Raw genomic sequence first — 16,156 nt, forward strand, 5'->3', positions numbered from 1 at the left:
GAATTCTTGGGTCTCTTTTTCTCATTCTATTTTTGAGTATTAGCATATCCTCATTTTACTACTACCCCATCATCATCATCATCATCATCGTCATTTTTATTATTATTATTTAGTATAGAGTGAGGCTGGATAATTTTGAAAAAAATAAAAATTGTATTTCTTCTTTGGGAAACGGCACAGTCAAATACACACACACATATATGTATGTGTGTGTGTGTGTGTGTGTGTGTGTGTGTAAACACACACATGGTCACACACAAATACACTCAATTGCATGCACACAACCAAAAATCTCATTCAACTATAATTTCTGACTGGCAGATTTCAGTTAAATCTTAACTCAGAACCACTAAATCCATTTCTCCTTTTCTACTAGAAAATATGCTATTTGACACATATTAGGAGAACTAGAATTGTTATTCTACTTAGAACATATTTTTAAAATGTTTCAGAGTCATGGAAATTATGTGAATATTTTTTATACACACTATCCATGCTTGGCAAACCCATGTGCTCTGGTCATTGCATTCCTAATGTGCACCCTTAAGTAGGCGAAAAGCCAGACACTCGTTTAAGGCACAGCCTTAGCTTTCTTGCTTTGCATTGATTTTGATGATAAAGTACTGTGAACGAAACAGGAACACATACCACAGCACAGCAAATGATTCATGCTGCTAATAGTCCCAGGAAACAACAAGGCAGGGTTGAGCAATACTGCCTCAGATCTTAAGGGTTCTACCCTAAAATCTAATTTGCACAGCAGGCATTTGGCAACTACACCCTCTGCTTTTCCAAACTCAATAATGTTGCCAAATTGGCAGCTTTGCAACAGCTAAGGGAAAGATTATATGCCTATCCTCTATCCACTGGCTTTCCCCCTTTTCTCTGTTAAACAAACTCAAATGTGAAACCAATAATCTTTTTCTAAGAAAAGATATATAAATGTCAGTTCAAATAACTGGCTACTAGCTGGGTGAATCAGAGAGTCCTGTGTCTTCCTGCTCTGGGGTTTTACTTAATGAAGAAAAAATAATGAAAAAAAGAAAACAACAAACAAACAAAAACAAAGAAGGGGCTGGAACTGAACCACTACCTAACCTAACATCAGAGAAAAGAGAGCCACCATTAACCCACAGAGGTCTTCATTGCTTACCCCTTACCTTCTCCCATCAAAGTGTTCTCTTTTGCTGTCTTTACTTGTAGTCCTCTGGGTTTGGAGGAATTATGGGTATTCTTCTTTTCTTCCTTAGCCTGGGATTCAGATATGTCTTCTGGTTTTATTTCTGTAATGATGACAAAACCAAGTGCCCTTTTTCTTTTTTGTCAGATTAAAAGACTTTAAAAAAATGACAAAGACCTAAATGTAAAGGCATTTCTCCTTCAGTCACAATTGTAATATTTAACAGAATGTGTATAGTGTGTCTAAAGATTAAGAAATGGTATAAAAAAATACACACTGATCACTAACTTTTTGGTATAATCTGATACATTCGCATCCACATGCTGATTTGGAATGCTTGAGATATACCTAGTTTTAGTTGAAATGTATGGTAAATAGAAAATACACACCAGATTTGGGGAAAAACATGATATCCACTTATTTTATATTTACTATACAACAAAATAATATGTTGGATATTTAGGATAGAGACCAATTAGAAAATCATTACACTTATTGGGTGTCAACTAGTATTGCTTATGTTATATTTCAATTGGACAAGACCAGTTAGTACAACAAAAGCTATTAAAGCTTTTAATTTGAAGTAAACAATAAATATTCAAAGAAACCTTCTAAGAGATTTATAAGGAGCATGAGAATGTGACCACACATAGCTAAGGACAGTTACAGACACAACCCAACACAAAGTCATAAGTCCACTCAAGACGTCATGAGCCAACTTTTTTTTGACATTAAAAAAAATAGATTATATGGCCCTCAAAACTGAACGTTGCAAATGTCAATGTTGTATTTTACTATCATAAAGTTGAAGGATCTACCCTCCTAACAGTGCCATCTTGTGCAGCAGCGCTTCAATCATGGGCCTCTCAGGGGTGTTCTAACCAATGACCAAACAGATTAACAGTGGGTGAAAATTCTGATGTGTCAATGAAAAATCAGAGAAATGAATCCACAGATACTGACAGCTTTAGAGAACAGTAAGGGACCAAGACAGACAACCTTCATGGTTATAACTGTAGGAAGAATCTACTCTTAGAACTGAGGGCACATCCAAAAGAAATGAGATTTAAAAGGTTTCACGCGTGGCCTGTGAAATGCTAGTGGAATTAGGCATTAAATTAAAAGTCAGAATTATGTAACTTAATCCAGAAGATCATATGACATAAAAGATTTTGATAATCTACTTAGGAATCGGAAAGTACCATAAACAAATATATACACACAACATATATACACCGACACACACAAATACACGTAGATGTGTAAACACAGATATCCAAAAACATAAAAGGAGACACATGCACATAAAAATATACACACAAACATACTCATACATCACAAAACACAGACACAAGCATACACACACACATATAAACCTATACACTCATGTATACACAAACACACTCACATATACACATATACTGTAGATACATACAAACAGAATGTAGAAAGAACCTCAGATTTAAACATGTAAACAGTATAGAAACTGAAATTTGACACATTATAGGCAACCCAGTTCAGAACTCCTTTCAGATCTATCTATCTATCTATCTATCTATCTATCTATCTATCTATCTATCTATCTATCTATCTATCCATACATACATATATATATATGAATGAAGGGGAAAGATTTTATTTGTAGCTTATCTACTCCTGAGGTCACCATGATGGGTAGAGAGATAAGATCTCAAGGATTAATGCTGTTCAGATGCAAATAACCCTTGAAAATCCAAGCACAGTGAACATCCAAGTAGTTAGGAAAGTTTCCATCTATTGTATGTAGTTCCTGTATTTCCTGTATTTGCATCTTATCCATTCACTCACTGGGGCACCTTTTAGGTAGTCATCTCTTAAGGCTGTAGTTTTATGCTGGCTCCTACTACCACCGGTGGTTCTTCAGTATACTCAAACTCCATGGTGTGAGATTTGGGTATAAGGAGAATATATTTTTATTAGATATTTTCTTTATATACATTTCAAATGCTATCCCAAAAATCGCCTATACCTTCCCCCCACCCTGCTCCCCTACCCACCCACTCCCAATTCTTGGCCCTGCCATTCCCCTGTACTTGGGCATATAAAGTTTTCAATACCAAGGGGCCTCTCTTCCCAGTGATGGTCAACTAGCCCATCTTCTGCTACATATGCAGCTAAAGACACGAGCTCTGGGGGTACTGGTTAGTTCATATTGTTTTTCCACCTATAGGGTTGCAGAACTCTTCAGCTCCTTGGGTGCTTTCTCTAGCTTCAAGAAGAATATTTTTAATGACAAATCTGCAGCTTTTTTCTTATTTCATCCCTAAAACCAAAGGAGAAGGATAAGAAGTCCCATTAGAGACTCCCCTTCAGAGTGCATGTTATTGCCTAAATTCTGCTTCTGGGAACAGGATTGAGGAAGTACATGATCATTTGGAACTATTCACTGATAAGGAAAAATATCCAAACTTGCTTTTCTCCCTCCAGGGAGTTTGCATATGTGTTTCCTCCCTTTGCATCTCTAAGTTAAGTACCCAAAACAGACTCTCAAGGATTTTACCAAGTATAATCTTGAACATCTGATCATCCTTTCTCCACCTCAGTGTGTGAGAAGTAGGGTTATAGATGGGCCCCACCTCATCAAAGAGTAGGCTTTGGAGACACACTGCATGGATTTCCAATGGTGGGTAACAGTACTCATGTTACTCTTACTGGACATCGCCATGTAACACCTACACTGCAGAATAATCATCACTATCTCTCATCGTTAAGTTGTTCAAGGCATTAATAAACTTATTTATCTAATGCACTTAGAACCTGGTCAATACTGAGTATGCAGTCAGTGTGAGCATTTATTATTTTTGTTAATATTAAAGATTAGATAATTCCTGCCTTTATTTATTGAAATGGGGTGGTGTCATGGAGTTGTATAAATCACAATCATAGCATTTCTCTTTGAAGACATGAAAATCATGAATATATTTATTATACATGATTACTTCAGACATTTTCATCAACATCCTCCCTTAAGCCACCTACTTCTGGTTTTGCTTTTCTTAAACCAGCAGCAAACAAGACAGCTCAGAGCCACCCATGATGCCACTGAGCACAGGGACAAGGCCAAGATGATAGTTGATCTCTCCTTGCTGGCCACGGGCAAGACAACAAAGGTTCTGGATCGAGCTGTAAAATTAGTACCTGTTTGGGAAGAAGAAACAAGTTTCAATAGCACATTAAGATATCAATATATAGCTCAGAGCAGGCATGTGAAAAGCTTTTTTTGAAGTTACTAAGCAAATGAATCAATAATAAATTCAATTTTCATGTTATGGAAGAAGTGCAAGATGACAATAAGTAGTAAAAACTTTTTGTTTTAGCTTTGTCCATCATGATGAGAAATCCTTCTAAATTCTTCATTTGATGCTCAGACTAACTTTGTCCATCACTGCAAAATTTTAACTTCATCCTCTCTCATTGTCTACTTATGAGAAAACATGATCTCCTCTCCAGAATGTCTGGAACTACTCACCTGGACAAGTAGTCATTTGAGGCAAAAATCTTCACAAATTAAAAAAAAAAAAAGTTAAACTATGGAAGCCTGCTTATAGCCCACAAGGTAACAACTTCCACTCCAAAGCACACAGGGTATTGATAGTACTTTAAAAGATTTAGTGTGTGTGTGTGTGTGTGTGTGTGTGTGTATGTGTGTGTGTGTGTGCATGTCTATTGTGTACATATGTATATGTACTTATTTGTGTGAGCACTTGTGTGGGGGTACTAGCAGAAGCTTAGAATAGGGCACCAGATACTCTGTACCAGAAATTACTGGTAATTGTAAGTTCCCTGACACAGGTACTGGGAACACAACTAAATGAACAGCAAGTAGTCTTGATGACTGAGCCATCTATCCAGCCCAGATCAGACAGTTCTCTATATAACCAAACAAATGAACAAATATAAAAATTGAAGTTTGCTGGACTTACTTAAAGTGTTCATCACACCAGGGCCTCGTGGTCTGCCAATATGGTGCTAACAGATTTCCCAAAGTTAAGTGAATTGCTACCAGGAAAACTGTGGAGTTGCTGAAGACACTGCTGCTTGGTCTCCAGGGTCTGGGGGTTTGGGGAGTGGGGAGGAGTGGATTGGGGGTTGGGCAAGTGAGGACTTCTTACACAGAGAGAGAACATCTGAGAATTATCTGAAACCACACTTTTTTAAGTTAATATTTTGCTTCTTATCTCATTAATGTGTATAAAAAAAAAAGGTGCAAAAAGAATTTGTTTAGGAACATTTAAAAGAACTAGATACAAGTGTTTATGGTAGTGTTATTCCTAACTGTCCAAACTCAGAATATAGCCAAATATCCTTTGAAAGGAGAATAAGCAAATAAAATGTTTTATCTAGAGAATCAACAGCCTGCCTACTCAACCACAAAAAGAAAATGTTGAAAAGATGGGTAAGGGGTGGGTGATCAGTAACCTCTAATAACTGAAATTAGGCAGGCAGATTTCTGAGTTTGAGGCCAGCCTAGTCTACAAAGTGAGTTCCAGGACAGCCAGGGCTATACAGAGAAACACTGTCTCAAAAAAAAAAACAAAAAACAAAAAACAAAAACAAAAACAAAAACAAAAAAAAAGGAAAAGAAAAGAAAAAAAATCAAATGCAATACGCTGAGAGAAGCGGATGGCCCCAGGGTAGACTCTGTAGGTTCCACTTACATGACATTCCAAAGATGACCAAACTGTGGAAACACACAGAAAATACTTTGGTGTTTGCCAGTAGGTAAGAGGGTGAGATTTTTGCACTATCAGAAAGGAACTTTCTGGAGTAATGATAATTATCTGCATCTTGATTGGTTTATGCTTACAAGTATCTGTGCATGTTTTTAAAGTTATAAACCCCCCCCAATGGCCTATTTAGCTCAAGAAAATTAGAAAAATAACATGTACAGAAAATATGGCCATAGTCTCTGAAGAATATGTTAATTATGAAGATAGTTACTTGAGAGGATATCTATCAGAGTTTATCACATAATATGCTTTATAGTTACACTTTACCATATTCAATTATTTTAAATATTAAAAATAAAAGTCAGAATGAATATTTGTTTCTGATTGTTACTCATAGCTGGTCTTTTTTCAAGTAGCTAATTCAAAACAAATCTCTCAGAAGAAACAGAGTTGGTTTTTATTTTTCTCTACTCAAAGAAAATAGCATGTATTTTCATGCTATGATTTCCTTGGGTGAACCTGACAATTTGTTTGGAATCCACAATTAGATGTCTTGACTCTGGGCTGAACTCACCTCAGGGCTCCCAAAGCTACTTGTAATGGCATCTGATACCGTGGCTCTAATTTGCAAGCATGTAGCATGGATCTGAGCTGAGTTTAGCTAGATTATCCTCAAATATCTGTTTGGTACAAGCATCTGCATAAGATCAATTTTCCCAGTGAGAGAGGAATGAATTTTACCAGGTACTCAAAGAGTTATACAAAATTCTTAAATTTTATCCATTTCTCCCATTTTAATTAATAACAATGATGTTAGCTCTCCCATTCTTACTTAAGATATTAAGAGCTAGAAAATTAATCAATACATACATATGACAAATACTTATAAAAATAAGAACACAATATATTCGAGAAAAGTAACAAAAATAAACATGATCAGGGAAAGAACTCTGAAGAAGAAATGTTCTGAAGGAGAGTTCAAAGGCCCAACTCAGTCATAACCAAGAACAGGAGAAGGAAACATTTGGTGTGAAATATTAGAAAACAGGGAATTTTTTATAGGCATTAAATTTTAGGCAAAATGCTCTAGATAATGTTCTGACCCTAGTGGGTTGCAGTAAAGAGGAGATGCTACGCTGAGAAGTGATGTGAGTCACAGGAATACAGACTATGTAAAACATACCACCACCACCATCATCATCACCACCACCACCATCACCACCACCACTACCACCACCATCACCATCAACACTACACCACCATCACCACCACCATCACCACCAGCACTACCACCACCATTACCACCACCACAACAACATTGGCTGAGACGTTAACGTCAGAGACATCCAAGTAGAAACTAAAATACATGGGGGGGGGGAAACCCTGGCTTTCAATTATTTTAAAAAATGAAACCATTTTTAACAATAAAATCTTAAATGTAATCTCCATGTATTCGCTCTTCCATAAGCAAATATTTGTTTGTGTTAGATATTTCTATAACTTGGGGATATATTGCTCAAATATAGTCACCTAACCAGAATTCCTGTCCCTCAGAAACTCAGGAGGAGACCTAGCACACAAGCTATAGATAAAGGAGAAAAATGCACATGAACTATAGTGGTCAATGTTGGGGGCAGGGGGCAAAAGCAAAGGTAGAAGACCAAATTACTAGGAGTGGGTTGTTGGGAAAAGGTATTGTAGACTGGGTTGCCCAAATAGTACTTCTCTAAAGATGAAACTTTAGAATGGAAGCTTGATGAGTCAATTATGTGGATTTCTAGAGAATCCTCCTAAGAAATTCCTATTACAGGCAAATGTTCTTTAAATGTAAAGGCTAAGGGCAAGATTCTGGCTCCTTGTGATTCATTTAAGAACTTCATGGCTTCAGGTAGTGGTGAGAAGAGCCACAGCCAAGACCACAGGGACAAATGCAGATAGGTCAACTAGAAAGTCCGACTTACAAAGCTGTAGCCCCAATCATCAGCCAATAGTATCTGAGAAAGGGCATATGTGATAAAGTTGGATTTATTAATACATAGGAATGATTCAAGAGGATCCCATAGTTCACATTCACACCAAATCTCTTTAACTTCTCACTTAGAAAGATCAACAGGAAAAATGGTTGTATGTTCTTTCCTTGATTTACATACAAATAAAATGTAGCATCTGTTGTTCTCTTGCTAATTGTGCCCCCCCCCCCAAAAAAAAAAACCTGCTTGCAGTGTCCTGCATGCTATCTAAAGGAAGCCAGCCCCCAGCTGGATTTGATTGCTAATAAAGAATTGTCATACAGCCAATGGCTGGGTAAAGGGAGACAGGGATCCTTGGAGATGTATGGGCAAAGAAGCAGGAGGAGGAAAGGAGAATCACCATGACCTAGAGAGACAGAACATCTTTAAAGCTGCAGAGAGGAGATCTTCTGAAATGTAGGAGTAAAGGGAAAGCTGCCCCTGAAAAGGTTGCCCAGAATCGTCTTGGGCAGCAAAGACCAATGGGTTTCACAAAAGGTAACAGAAGTAGACTTAGAAGGTGTTATGCCAGGAATATGGGAGTGAAGGGCATCCTAGCCGCGGAGGACTTAAAGTGCCCAGCCATTGAGCTAGTGAGGCATGTTAAAAATAAGCTAATGTGTGTGTGTGTGTGTGTGTGTGAGTGTGTGTTTGTGTGTGTGTTTCATTCATGTATCCAAAAATAGCTCCTAGGTAGGTGTGTGTGTGTGTGTGTGTGTGTGTGTGTGTGTGTGTGTGTGTGACCTGCCAGGAGCCAAAGGCAGTGTAGCAAAAACCACCACAACATGCAATACGAATGTGAATTACACATGAAGGCTGCTTTGTAATATTGTCACTCTGGACAATAGTATACTGAATATTTGAAATCTGTTTCTCCCAGGGACAAAGGACACCAGCCTGACCAGTGGCTGGGGTTCCTTTTTGTCAGCACCACCCCTGCACCATCTTGGGCACTATCTCTTCAGAGGGCACCAAGATCCCCAGAAGACTCTCCACTCTTTAGGAACCCTAGTATACCTGGGATCTTGAGATCACTGGTGAGTGAAATGCAACATCAGTTCCAAAAAGCCAGAGGGTCTTATGATAATAGCAACAGGGTCAAAGGACAAAGGCAAGGCCCTAGCACACCCAGAATCTTGGGATCACTAAGACCAGTCTAAGCAGGAGAGCACATGGGTGGTAGAAGCAAGAGAGCTTCTTGGACAGGGTCCCTTCGGGCCTTCATCCTCAGCCAGGAGACAGAGCTGAGACCCAGACCCCAGGATACCTTCCCTGCCAGAGGAGAGGCCTCCAGGGAGGGCTCTGACCCCAGGAATCAGGAAGTGGATCTGAGCTCCAGACTTCTGTGCACCTTCCCTGCAAAGGAGAGCTTGCCTGCAGAGAGTGCTCTGACCACTGGAACTCAGGAGACAATTGGTCTCCCAGGAGTGTTGACAAAGGCTAAAGAATCACAGGAGGAACAAGCTCTAGCCAGAGACAGCTAGAACATCTAATACCAGAGACTAACAGATGGCAAAAGGTAAATAAAAGAATCATACTAACAGAAACCAAGACCACTGGGCATCCTCAGAAACCAGTACACCCACCACAACAAGTCCTGGATACCCCAGCACACCTGGAAAGCAAGATTTGGACCTAAAATCATATCTCATGATGCTGGTAGAGGATTTTAAGAAGGGCATTAATAACTCACTTAAAGAAATACAGGAGAACACTGCTAAACAGTTAGAAGCCCTTAAAGAGGAATCACAAAAAATCCCTCAAGCAATTAGAGTAAAACACTGCTAAACAGGTAGAAGACCTTAAGGAGGAAACACAAAAATCCCTTAAAGAATTACAGGAAAACACAACCAAACAGGTGATGGAATTGAAAAAGACCATCCAAGGTCTAAAAATGGAAATAAAAACAATGAAGAAAACTCAAAGGGAGACAACTCTGGAGATAGAAACCCTAGGAAAGAAATCAGAAACCATAGATTCAAGCATCAAAAACAGAAAACAAGAGATAGAAGAGAGAATCTCAGGTGCAGAAGATTCCATGGAGAACATGGACACAACAGTAAAGGAAAATGCAAAATGCAAAAAGATCCTTACCCAAAACATCCAGGAAATTCAGGATACAATGAGAAGACCAAACCTAAGGATAATAGGTATACATGAGAATGAAGATTTTCAACTTAAAGGGCCAGTAAATATCTTCAACAAAATTATAAAAGAAAACTTCCCTAATATAAAGAAAGAGATGTCATTGAATATACAAGAAGCTTACAGAACTCCAAATAGACTGGACCAGAAAAGAAATTCCTCCCGACACATAATAATCAGAACAACAAATGCACTAAATAAAGACAGAATATTAAAAGCAGTAAGAGAAAAGGTCAAGCAACATATAAAGGCAGACCTATTGGAATTACACCAGACTTCTCACCAGAGACTATGAAAGCCCGAAGATGCTGGACAGATGATATATAGAACCTAAGACAACACAAATGCCAGCCCAGGCTACTATACCCAGCTAAACTCTCAATTACCATAGCTGAAGAAACCAAAGCATTCCAAGAAAAAACAAATTCACAAAATATCTTTCCACAAATCCACCCCTTCAAAGAATAATAAAGGGAAAATACAAACACAAGGACAGAAATTATGCCCTTCAAAAAGCAAGAAAGTAATACTTCAACAAATCTAAAGGAAGACAGCCACAAGAACAGAATCTCAACTCTAACAACAAAAATAACAGGAAGAAACAATTACTTTTACTTACTATCTCTGAATATCAATGGACTCAATTCACAAATAAAAAGACATAGACTTGTTTAAGCTTCTATATTCTAATTTAAATCTTTAAAAAACCCAAAAAGACAAAAAACAAATAACAAAAAATATAAAAGTAAAAAATTAAAAAATTTTAAAAATTAAAAAAAAAAAAAACCCTCTCCTCATGCAGAGCCTGGCCTCACAGAACTAGTTTTGACAAATATTTAGTAAGTGTATTTAAGAATAGTATAAGGAAAATATTCAAGGGCATTTCAAATCTGCAATTTTTCAGAAGGGAAAAAAAACAAAACAGTAATCTACCAATAAATGCCAAGACCATATGCGGTTCTGGAAGCTTTTGTCAGCAATTCTTGCATTTGTTTTTATAGTCTATTCCTTAGAATACCATTGATGAATCATGTGGAGAGTCTTAGTTAACCACTGGAAAACTAAAGGGCAAAAGTATCAAAAATGTCAGACAATCTGGGACAAACAACTCAGGGCCCTGTGAGTCTCTGTAGAAAGAATTTAGCCAAGCAGACCCAACCACAAAGTTGAGGCATGCACTGCTATTTTCTTCCCATGCCAACCTAGAATCTACCAGGCCTGGCTAGAGACTGCTGACACATGATCCGGTGATGGAGCAAGCCAATGAGAAAGAGACAAAGCCACTACTGACCACTTAAGAGACAATGAGATACTTGGAGAGATGTGTAAAGGTTTGCCCAGTCCCTGAAATTAACAAGTCTGCTTTTGACACTTGCCTAACTCCTGGAGTCTATGCTATTGACTCTGCTCCTTCCTACCCAAGCTTCCAAGTGTCTTGGTCAGGGTCCCATGCAACAAGTCTGACCCATTAAAAACATACGTTCAAAAAGTTGAGGTTAAGGCAAAAATTCCTGCATCTGGAGAATGAGCATGTTTGACCATGAATCGCTGTCCATCTTTAGACAGATTGATAGGGATGAAAAGAAATAGTATCTGACTCACAAAACCACGACTTGACAACAATTTTATATTTCCAAAGATAGATCTTTTGTTAAGAAAAATGTTTTTAAACTTGGACTTGAGGCATATTTGTTCAAGTTCTTCCTCACACTATGCTGAAGCATTTCCAGGCAAGATTTATCAAATCCTCTACAGTAGATTTCACTTTAGAAATTGAGATCTCACTATACTGTCCAAAGTTTGTCTCTCAAGCTCCTGGACTTTAGCAATCTTCCTGTATCAGTCTCCACAGTTTTTTGTGTCTACCAAATACAGGCTAATATTTACAATTTTAGCATCCTGATTTGTTAATTTGAAGAATACTAATAACTTACAAATGATTTTTGTCATTTGTGATTGATATAAATGATATCTGTGGACATGTAATTCAAATACTGTGTCTTTCTTTTTCTATATTCCTTGACAAGTGGCTTTCACAACACCTCTACACTACACTTTAGCTGAAAGGTTTTCTAAAATACCATAGCTGTTGTCCTGGATCCCTGGGAAACAATTTAAACTACTTTTATACAAGTATTTTCTGTATATCTTCATCTGAGACACATTATATGAATCAGAAAACAGATATCTTCAAGTGGCTTATGAAGGAAGACTGCCTTGGTTCACAATTTACACATGCCTTTTACCAATGCTTTCAGGTTCTCGATTGCTAACAGGTCTTGCTTCACTTTTTCTATAAAGAAAGCATGAGGGAAATGGGATAGAAAGATTTGTGTCCAACATATTCAACAGCTCAATTGTCTCATGGATTTTTTTAAATATTTTTATTAGGTATTTTCCTCATTTACATTTCCAATGCTATCGTAAAAGTCCCCCATACCCTCCCCCCGCCCCCACTCCCCTACCCACCCACTCACACTTTTTGGCCCTGGCGTTCCCCTGTACTGGGGCATATAAAGTTTGCAAGTCCAATGGGCCTCTCTTTCCAGTGATGGCCGACTAGGCCATCTTTTGATACATATGCAGCTAGAGTCAAGAGCTCCAGGGTACTGGTTAGTTCATAATGTTGTTCCACCTATAGGGTTGCAGATCTCTTTAGCTCCTTGGGTACTTTCCCTAGGTCCTCCATTGGGGGCCCTGTGATCCATCCAATACCTGACTGTGAGCATCCACTCCTGTGTTTGCCAGGCCCCGGCATAGTCTCACAAGAGACAGCTATATCTGAGTCCTTTCAGCAAAATCTTGCTAGTGTATGTCTCATGGATTTTTAATAAGTGTAAATCATATATGTAAAAGAAAGAGAAAAAGGAAGGGAAGGAATGAAAGAAGAGGAGGGAGTATAAAATAAATGGTAACACCTATGGGAAAATGTGTATTTAGAGTCTTGTTAATTAAATAGACTGTGAATCTGAATTTCCACAGGAGTGCTTTAATTTTATACTCAATAGTATAGTCAAGTAAACTTCTTCTATAAATTATCATGGCTTCTTATTCATGAAAGGAGTTATTCGAATCACAAAGAAAAAGAGTTACTTTTGGGGAAAATACAGATATAAAAGTATACTGTGCTGAAATTACCTGGAGGGGATATAACAGTAAAAACCAAGTGCCAGTTTGACCCAGAGATCAAGACAGTCAATCTAGAGAAGGTCACATAGCCATCCCGTGTTTCTGCCTGGGTACACCCTGTAAACAAACAGAAAACCAAAGGTAGATGTTAGCTACTTCAACTAGAGCAATGTCTTTTAAGTCTTCTCTGGAGACAAGGAATCGAATATCTCAGAAGAAATAACAAAGATCATTGGCTCTTTCCATTTCATCTTAAACAAATGCTAGAACCAAATAACTCAAAGCAAAATATAAAACAGCATTTACTGAAAGCATAATATGCTAAACATTGTTCGGCATAGATATCTTTGTGTTCAACATATATAACAGTGCTATAAACTATGTTAAATTCTATAGTTAAATTATAAAATTTATGCTGAGATTGTAGCCACAGATATACCTTATTATAAGCTTATATTCCTAACTACAACTATGTATTTGGCTTCTGTCTTGATACAAGTCTATGGAGGGGGCTGGGTTTATAGATGAGTAGTGGAGTGCTCTTTTAGCATATGAAACATCCTGGGTTCAAAGAGTCGCACCATCCAAAGAATGTATAACAAGAAATAAATCCTGTAATGAGGCAAGGAGGTCAATCTCTCTTTTTAGGGAATCTGTATTAAGGTAGTCCATCACCATGACAACAGTCTATCATCAAATCATGACTGAAAGCATGCAGGGATTTAGTAAAACGCATTGATTGAGCCTTGGTTTCTTTGAATTAAAAGGAAATGTTTAAAAGAAAAGACACAAAGCTTACATTTTCTAATGAGCAACCCATGTATACAGTTAAAGGGGACAACTTAACTAAGTTCCCATCCCTACACCATAAAATTCCTTTGACTCCACTACACTTAAATTACTTTGTAAATTAATGGTTGTTACACTTTACTCTGAACATGTCCCCATGGAGGACAAAGAGTTCAAAGAGTGATAAGTTTATGAATTTGTTTGTGATGTCTAAGGCAGAAAAGAATCATAAAGATTTAGGAAATTTAGTGTTAACATTTTTCAATTCAATTGCTCAGTCCTTTCTGTGAAAACAATGCCTTTCCTCATCAATTTTGCAGAGCTAACTAAAAGTTTCTTTACACAAGCCATATTTTCTTCCATCTCTACAAAATCCCAAAATAAATAAAATGCCCAGAAAAAAATGGAAATAAATAAGCCAAGACTCAAGTAAATGATAGGCGCCCAAGATAAATGTAGTTTATACTCTTTAAAACCTATATGCATCAAAATTATGGTCAATAAACTCTTGCAAACAATGAACTGCAGAGTACAGATGTTCAACATGAAATCGTTTGCTGCAGTTTTTCCTTTGACAAACGTCCTTATTGTTTCCATCTTTGCAAGAATGCAAAGCAGCATTTAATCGAAATGTGTCCGTCGAGCCCTGTGAGTTTGTCTCATAGAACAGCCGTCAAACTGCCTAATGGAAAGTGCTTTAGCGCCAAATGGGTTTGCTTTTGCGTTAAATACCAGCTTGCCTTACAGATCTCCACAAAGATTCCCATATATATCTATGATATTTTCAGATTTGAAGCATATGTGCCCAAAAGCTGAAGCACTTGCTGCCAAGTACAGTACATTACTCCAGGGTCCATCATATCTTTGGAATGGCTATTATAAAATATACAAATGTGGTTGACAGGCTCCCTGATCAAGCTGCTATAGAGAAGATACTGGCTGAGAGAATGTGGGATGGAATGGGGAGGCAGGCTGAAACCAGCATTGAAATCCAACTGGATTATACAGCCACCAAGGAATCATACCTCGGTATGCAGAGTATACGGTCTCTAAAATACCCTCGGACCCCAAACATCCCCAAACAAACTAGCTACTTGCTATACATGCTAGCAAGCTGACATGTCAAAAATGCTGGGAAATTATTTTTAAGCATATATATAGAATAGTTTCTGCAATTATGACCTAAAATTGAGTTTCAGGGGATCCAAGGAGACCCCCTGAAATTGCCCTTGTTTATGAATTAACTTTGTGGTGATGGCATCTTTTTCATTGAGGGCCTAAGAAAAGAAAACAAAGACCGTTAAATGCAGAATAAAAGGCTTAGACTATACAGAGAAAATATATTTTGCAGTTGCTATTTCCCCTGCCTCTGGTAATTACCTGGAGTACGTTAATTCATCCATTCCAAATGGTTGAGTTTCCATTCTTTATGAAGTTAAGGAGAACTATTTCAATAATATGAAATAAAGGTACGTTGTATTATGTGTCAGTTCATGTGTGATCAAGAGAGATTTGAGTATCATAAAATACATAATTTGTATCCTACTTAATCACACACACATACACAAACACAAATGTGAGCATTTTCATCTACCTTTCTATTACTGAAACTGTCAATATTGGTAATATTGATCCAAGTAGTCTAGTTGGATGAGGCATCCTTAGTATTGAGTTCACCAAATTACAGTCTTCTCTTCTTCATTCACATTTTATGACCATGATATTATTTTAAGCAAGTTAGTGGGGGTCATCCTTAGGATAAGTGAAGGACATAAACTAAGGATTATTTGAAAGAATTTATAAAAGTGTGTGAAGTGAGAAGTCTAAAGGGTGGTATAAGGCATAGTCCTGGAGGAGGCATTGAGTATAAGCCAGGTGCTGAGTATAGGCATGAGAGAAAGTATGAATGAGGTATGGCTGATAAGTTACACAGTATGGGAAAGGTATGAAGCATTGTAAGATACCAAAAAATGATCATAGAATGAAATACAAGAGAAAGCCTGAAGTGAGTAAGTGCTAGAGGAGATAGAGGTAGACAAGCTCTGCTAGTCATATGCTATGTGAGTTATCTTTTGTAGACAACATTGAACATGAAAAGAAAAAAACAACTGGATATCATTATTTCTCATTAGAATTCTATAAGGAGATTCTCACAAAATGCATGCAGTTTCATGGACCCATAAAGTTACAACAGT

At 37.6% G+C, this 16,156-nt stretch overlaps 1 protein-coding gene across 3 annotated transcripts in view; it reads right to left on the bottom strand.

Moving 5' to 3' along the window:
• Pkhd1 (PKHD1 ciliary IPT domain containing fibrocystin/polyductin) overlaps positions 1-16,156 on the bottom strand; it is a 544,477-nt gene that overhangs the window by 12,823 nt on the left and 515,498 nt on the right. For 2 of the 3 annotated variants that reach the window (XM_029477026.2, XM_021159032.3), the window contains exons 64-66: positions 13,182-13,289; positions 4,199-4,357; positions 1,161-1,283 (exon numbers count right to left, since the gene is read on the bottom strand). In XM_029477026.2, the coding sequence (XP_029332886.1) occupies positions 1,161-1,283; positions 4,199-4,357; positions 13,182-13,289 (390 nt within the window). Of the gene's footprint in view, positions 1-1,153; positions 1,284-4,198; positions 4,358-13,181; positions 13,290-16,156 lie in introns of all 3 variants that reach the window. The other variant, XM_085835877.1, reaches the window with a different exon arrangement.

The sequence above is a fragment of the Mus caroli genome, unplaced genomic scaffold (genome assembly GCF_978045245.1).
Source record: "Mus caroli unplaced genomic scaffold, Mus_caroli_1 scaffold_1, whole genome shotgun sequence".
Taxonomy (NCBI): domain Eukaryota; kingdom Metazoa; phylum Chordata; class Mammalia; order Rodentia; family Muridae; genus Mus; species Mus caroli.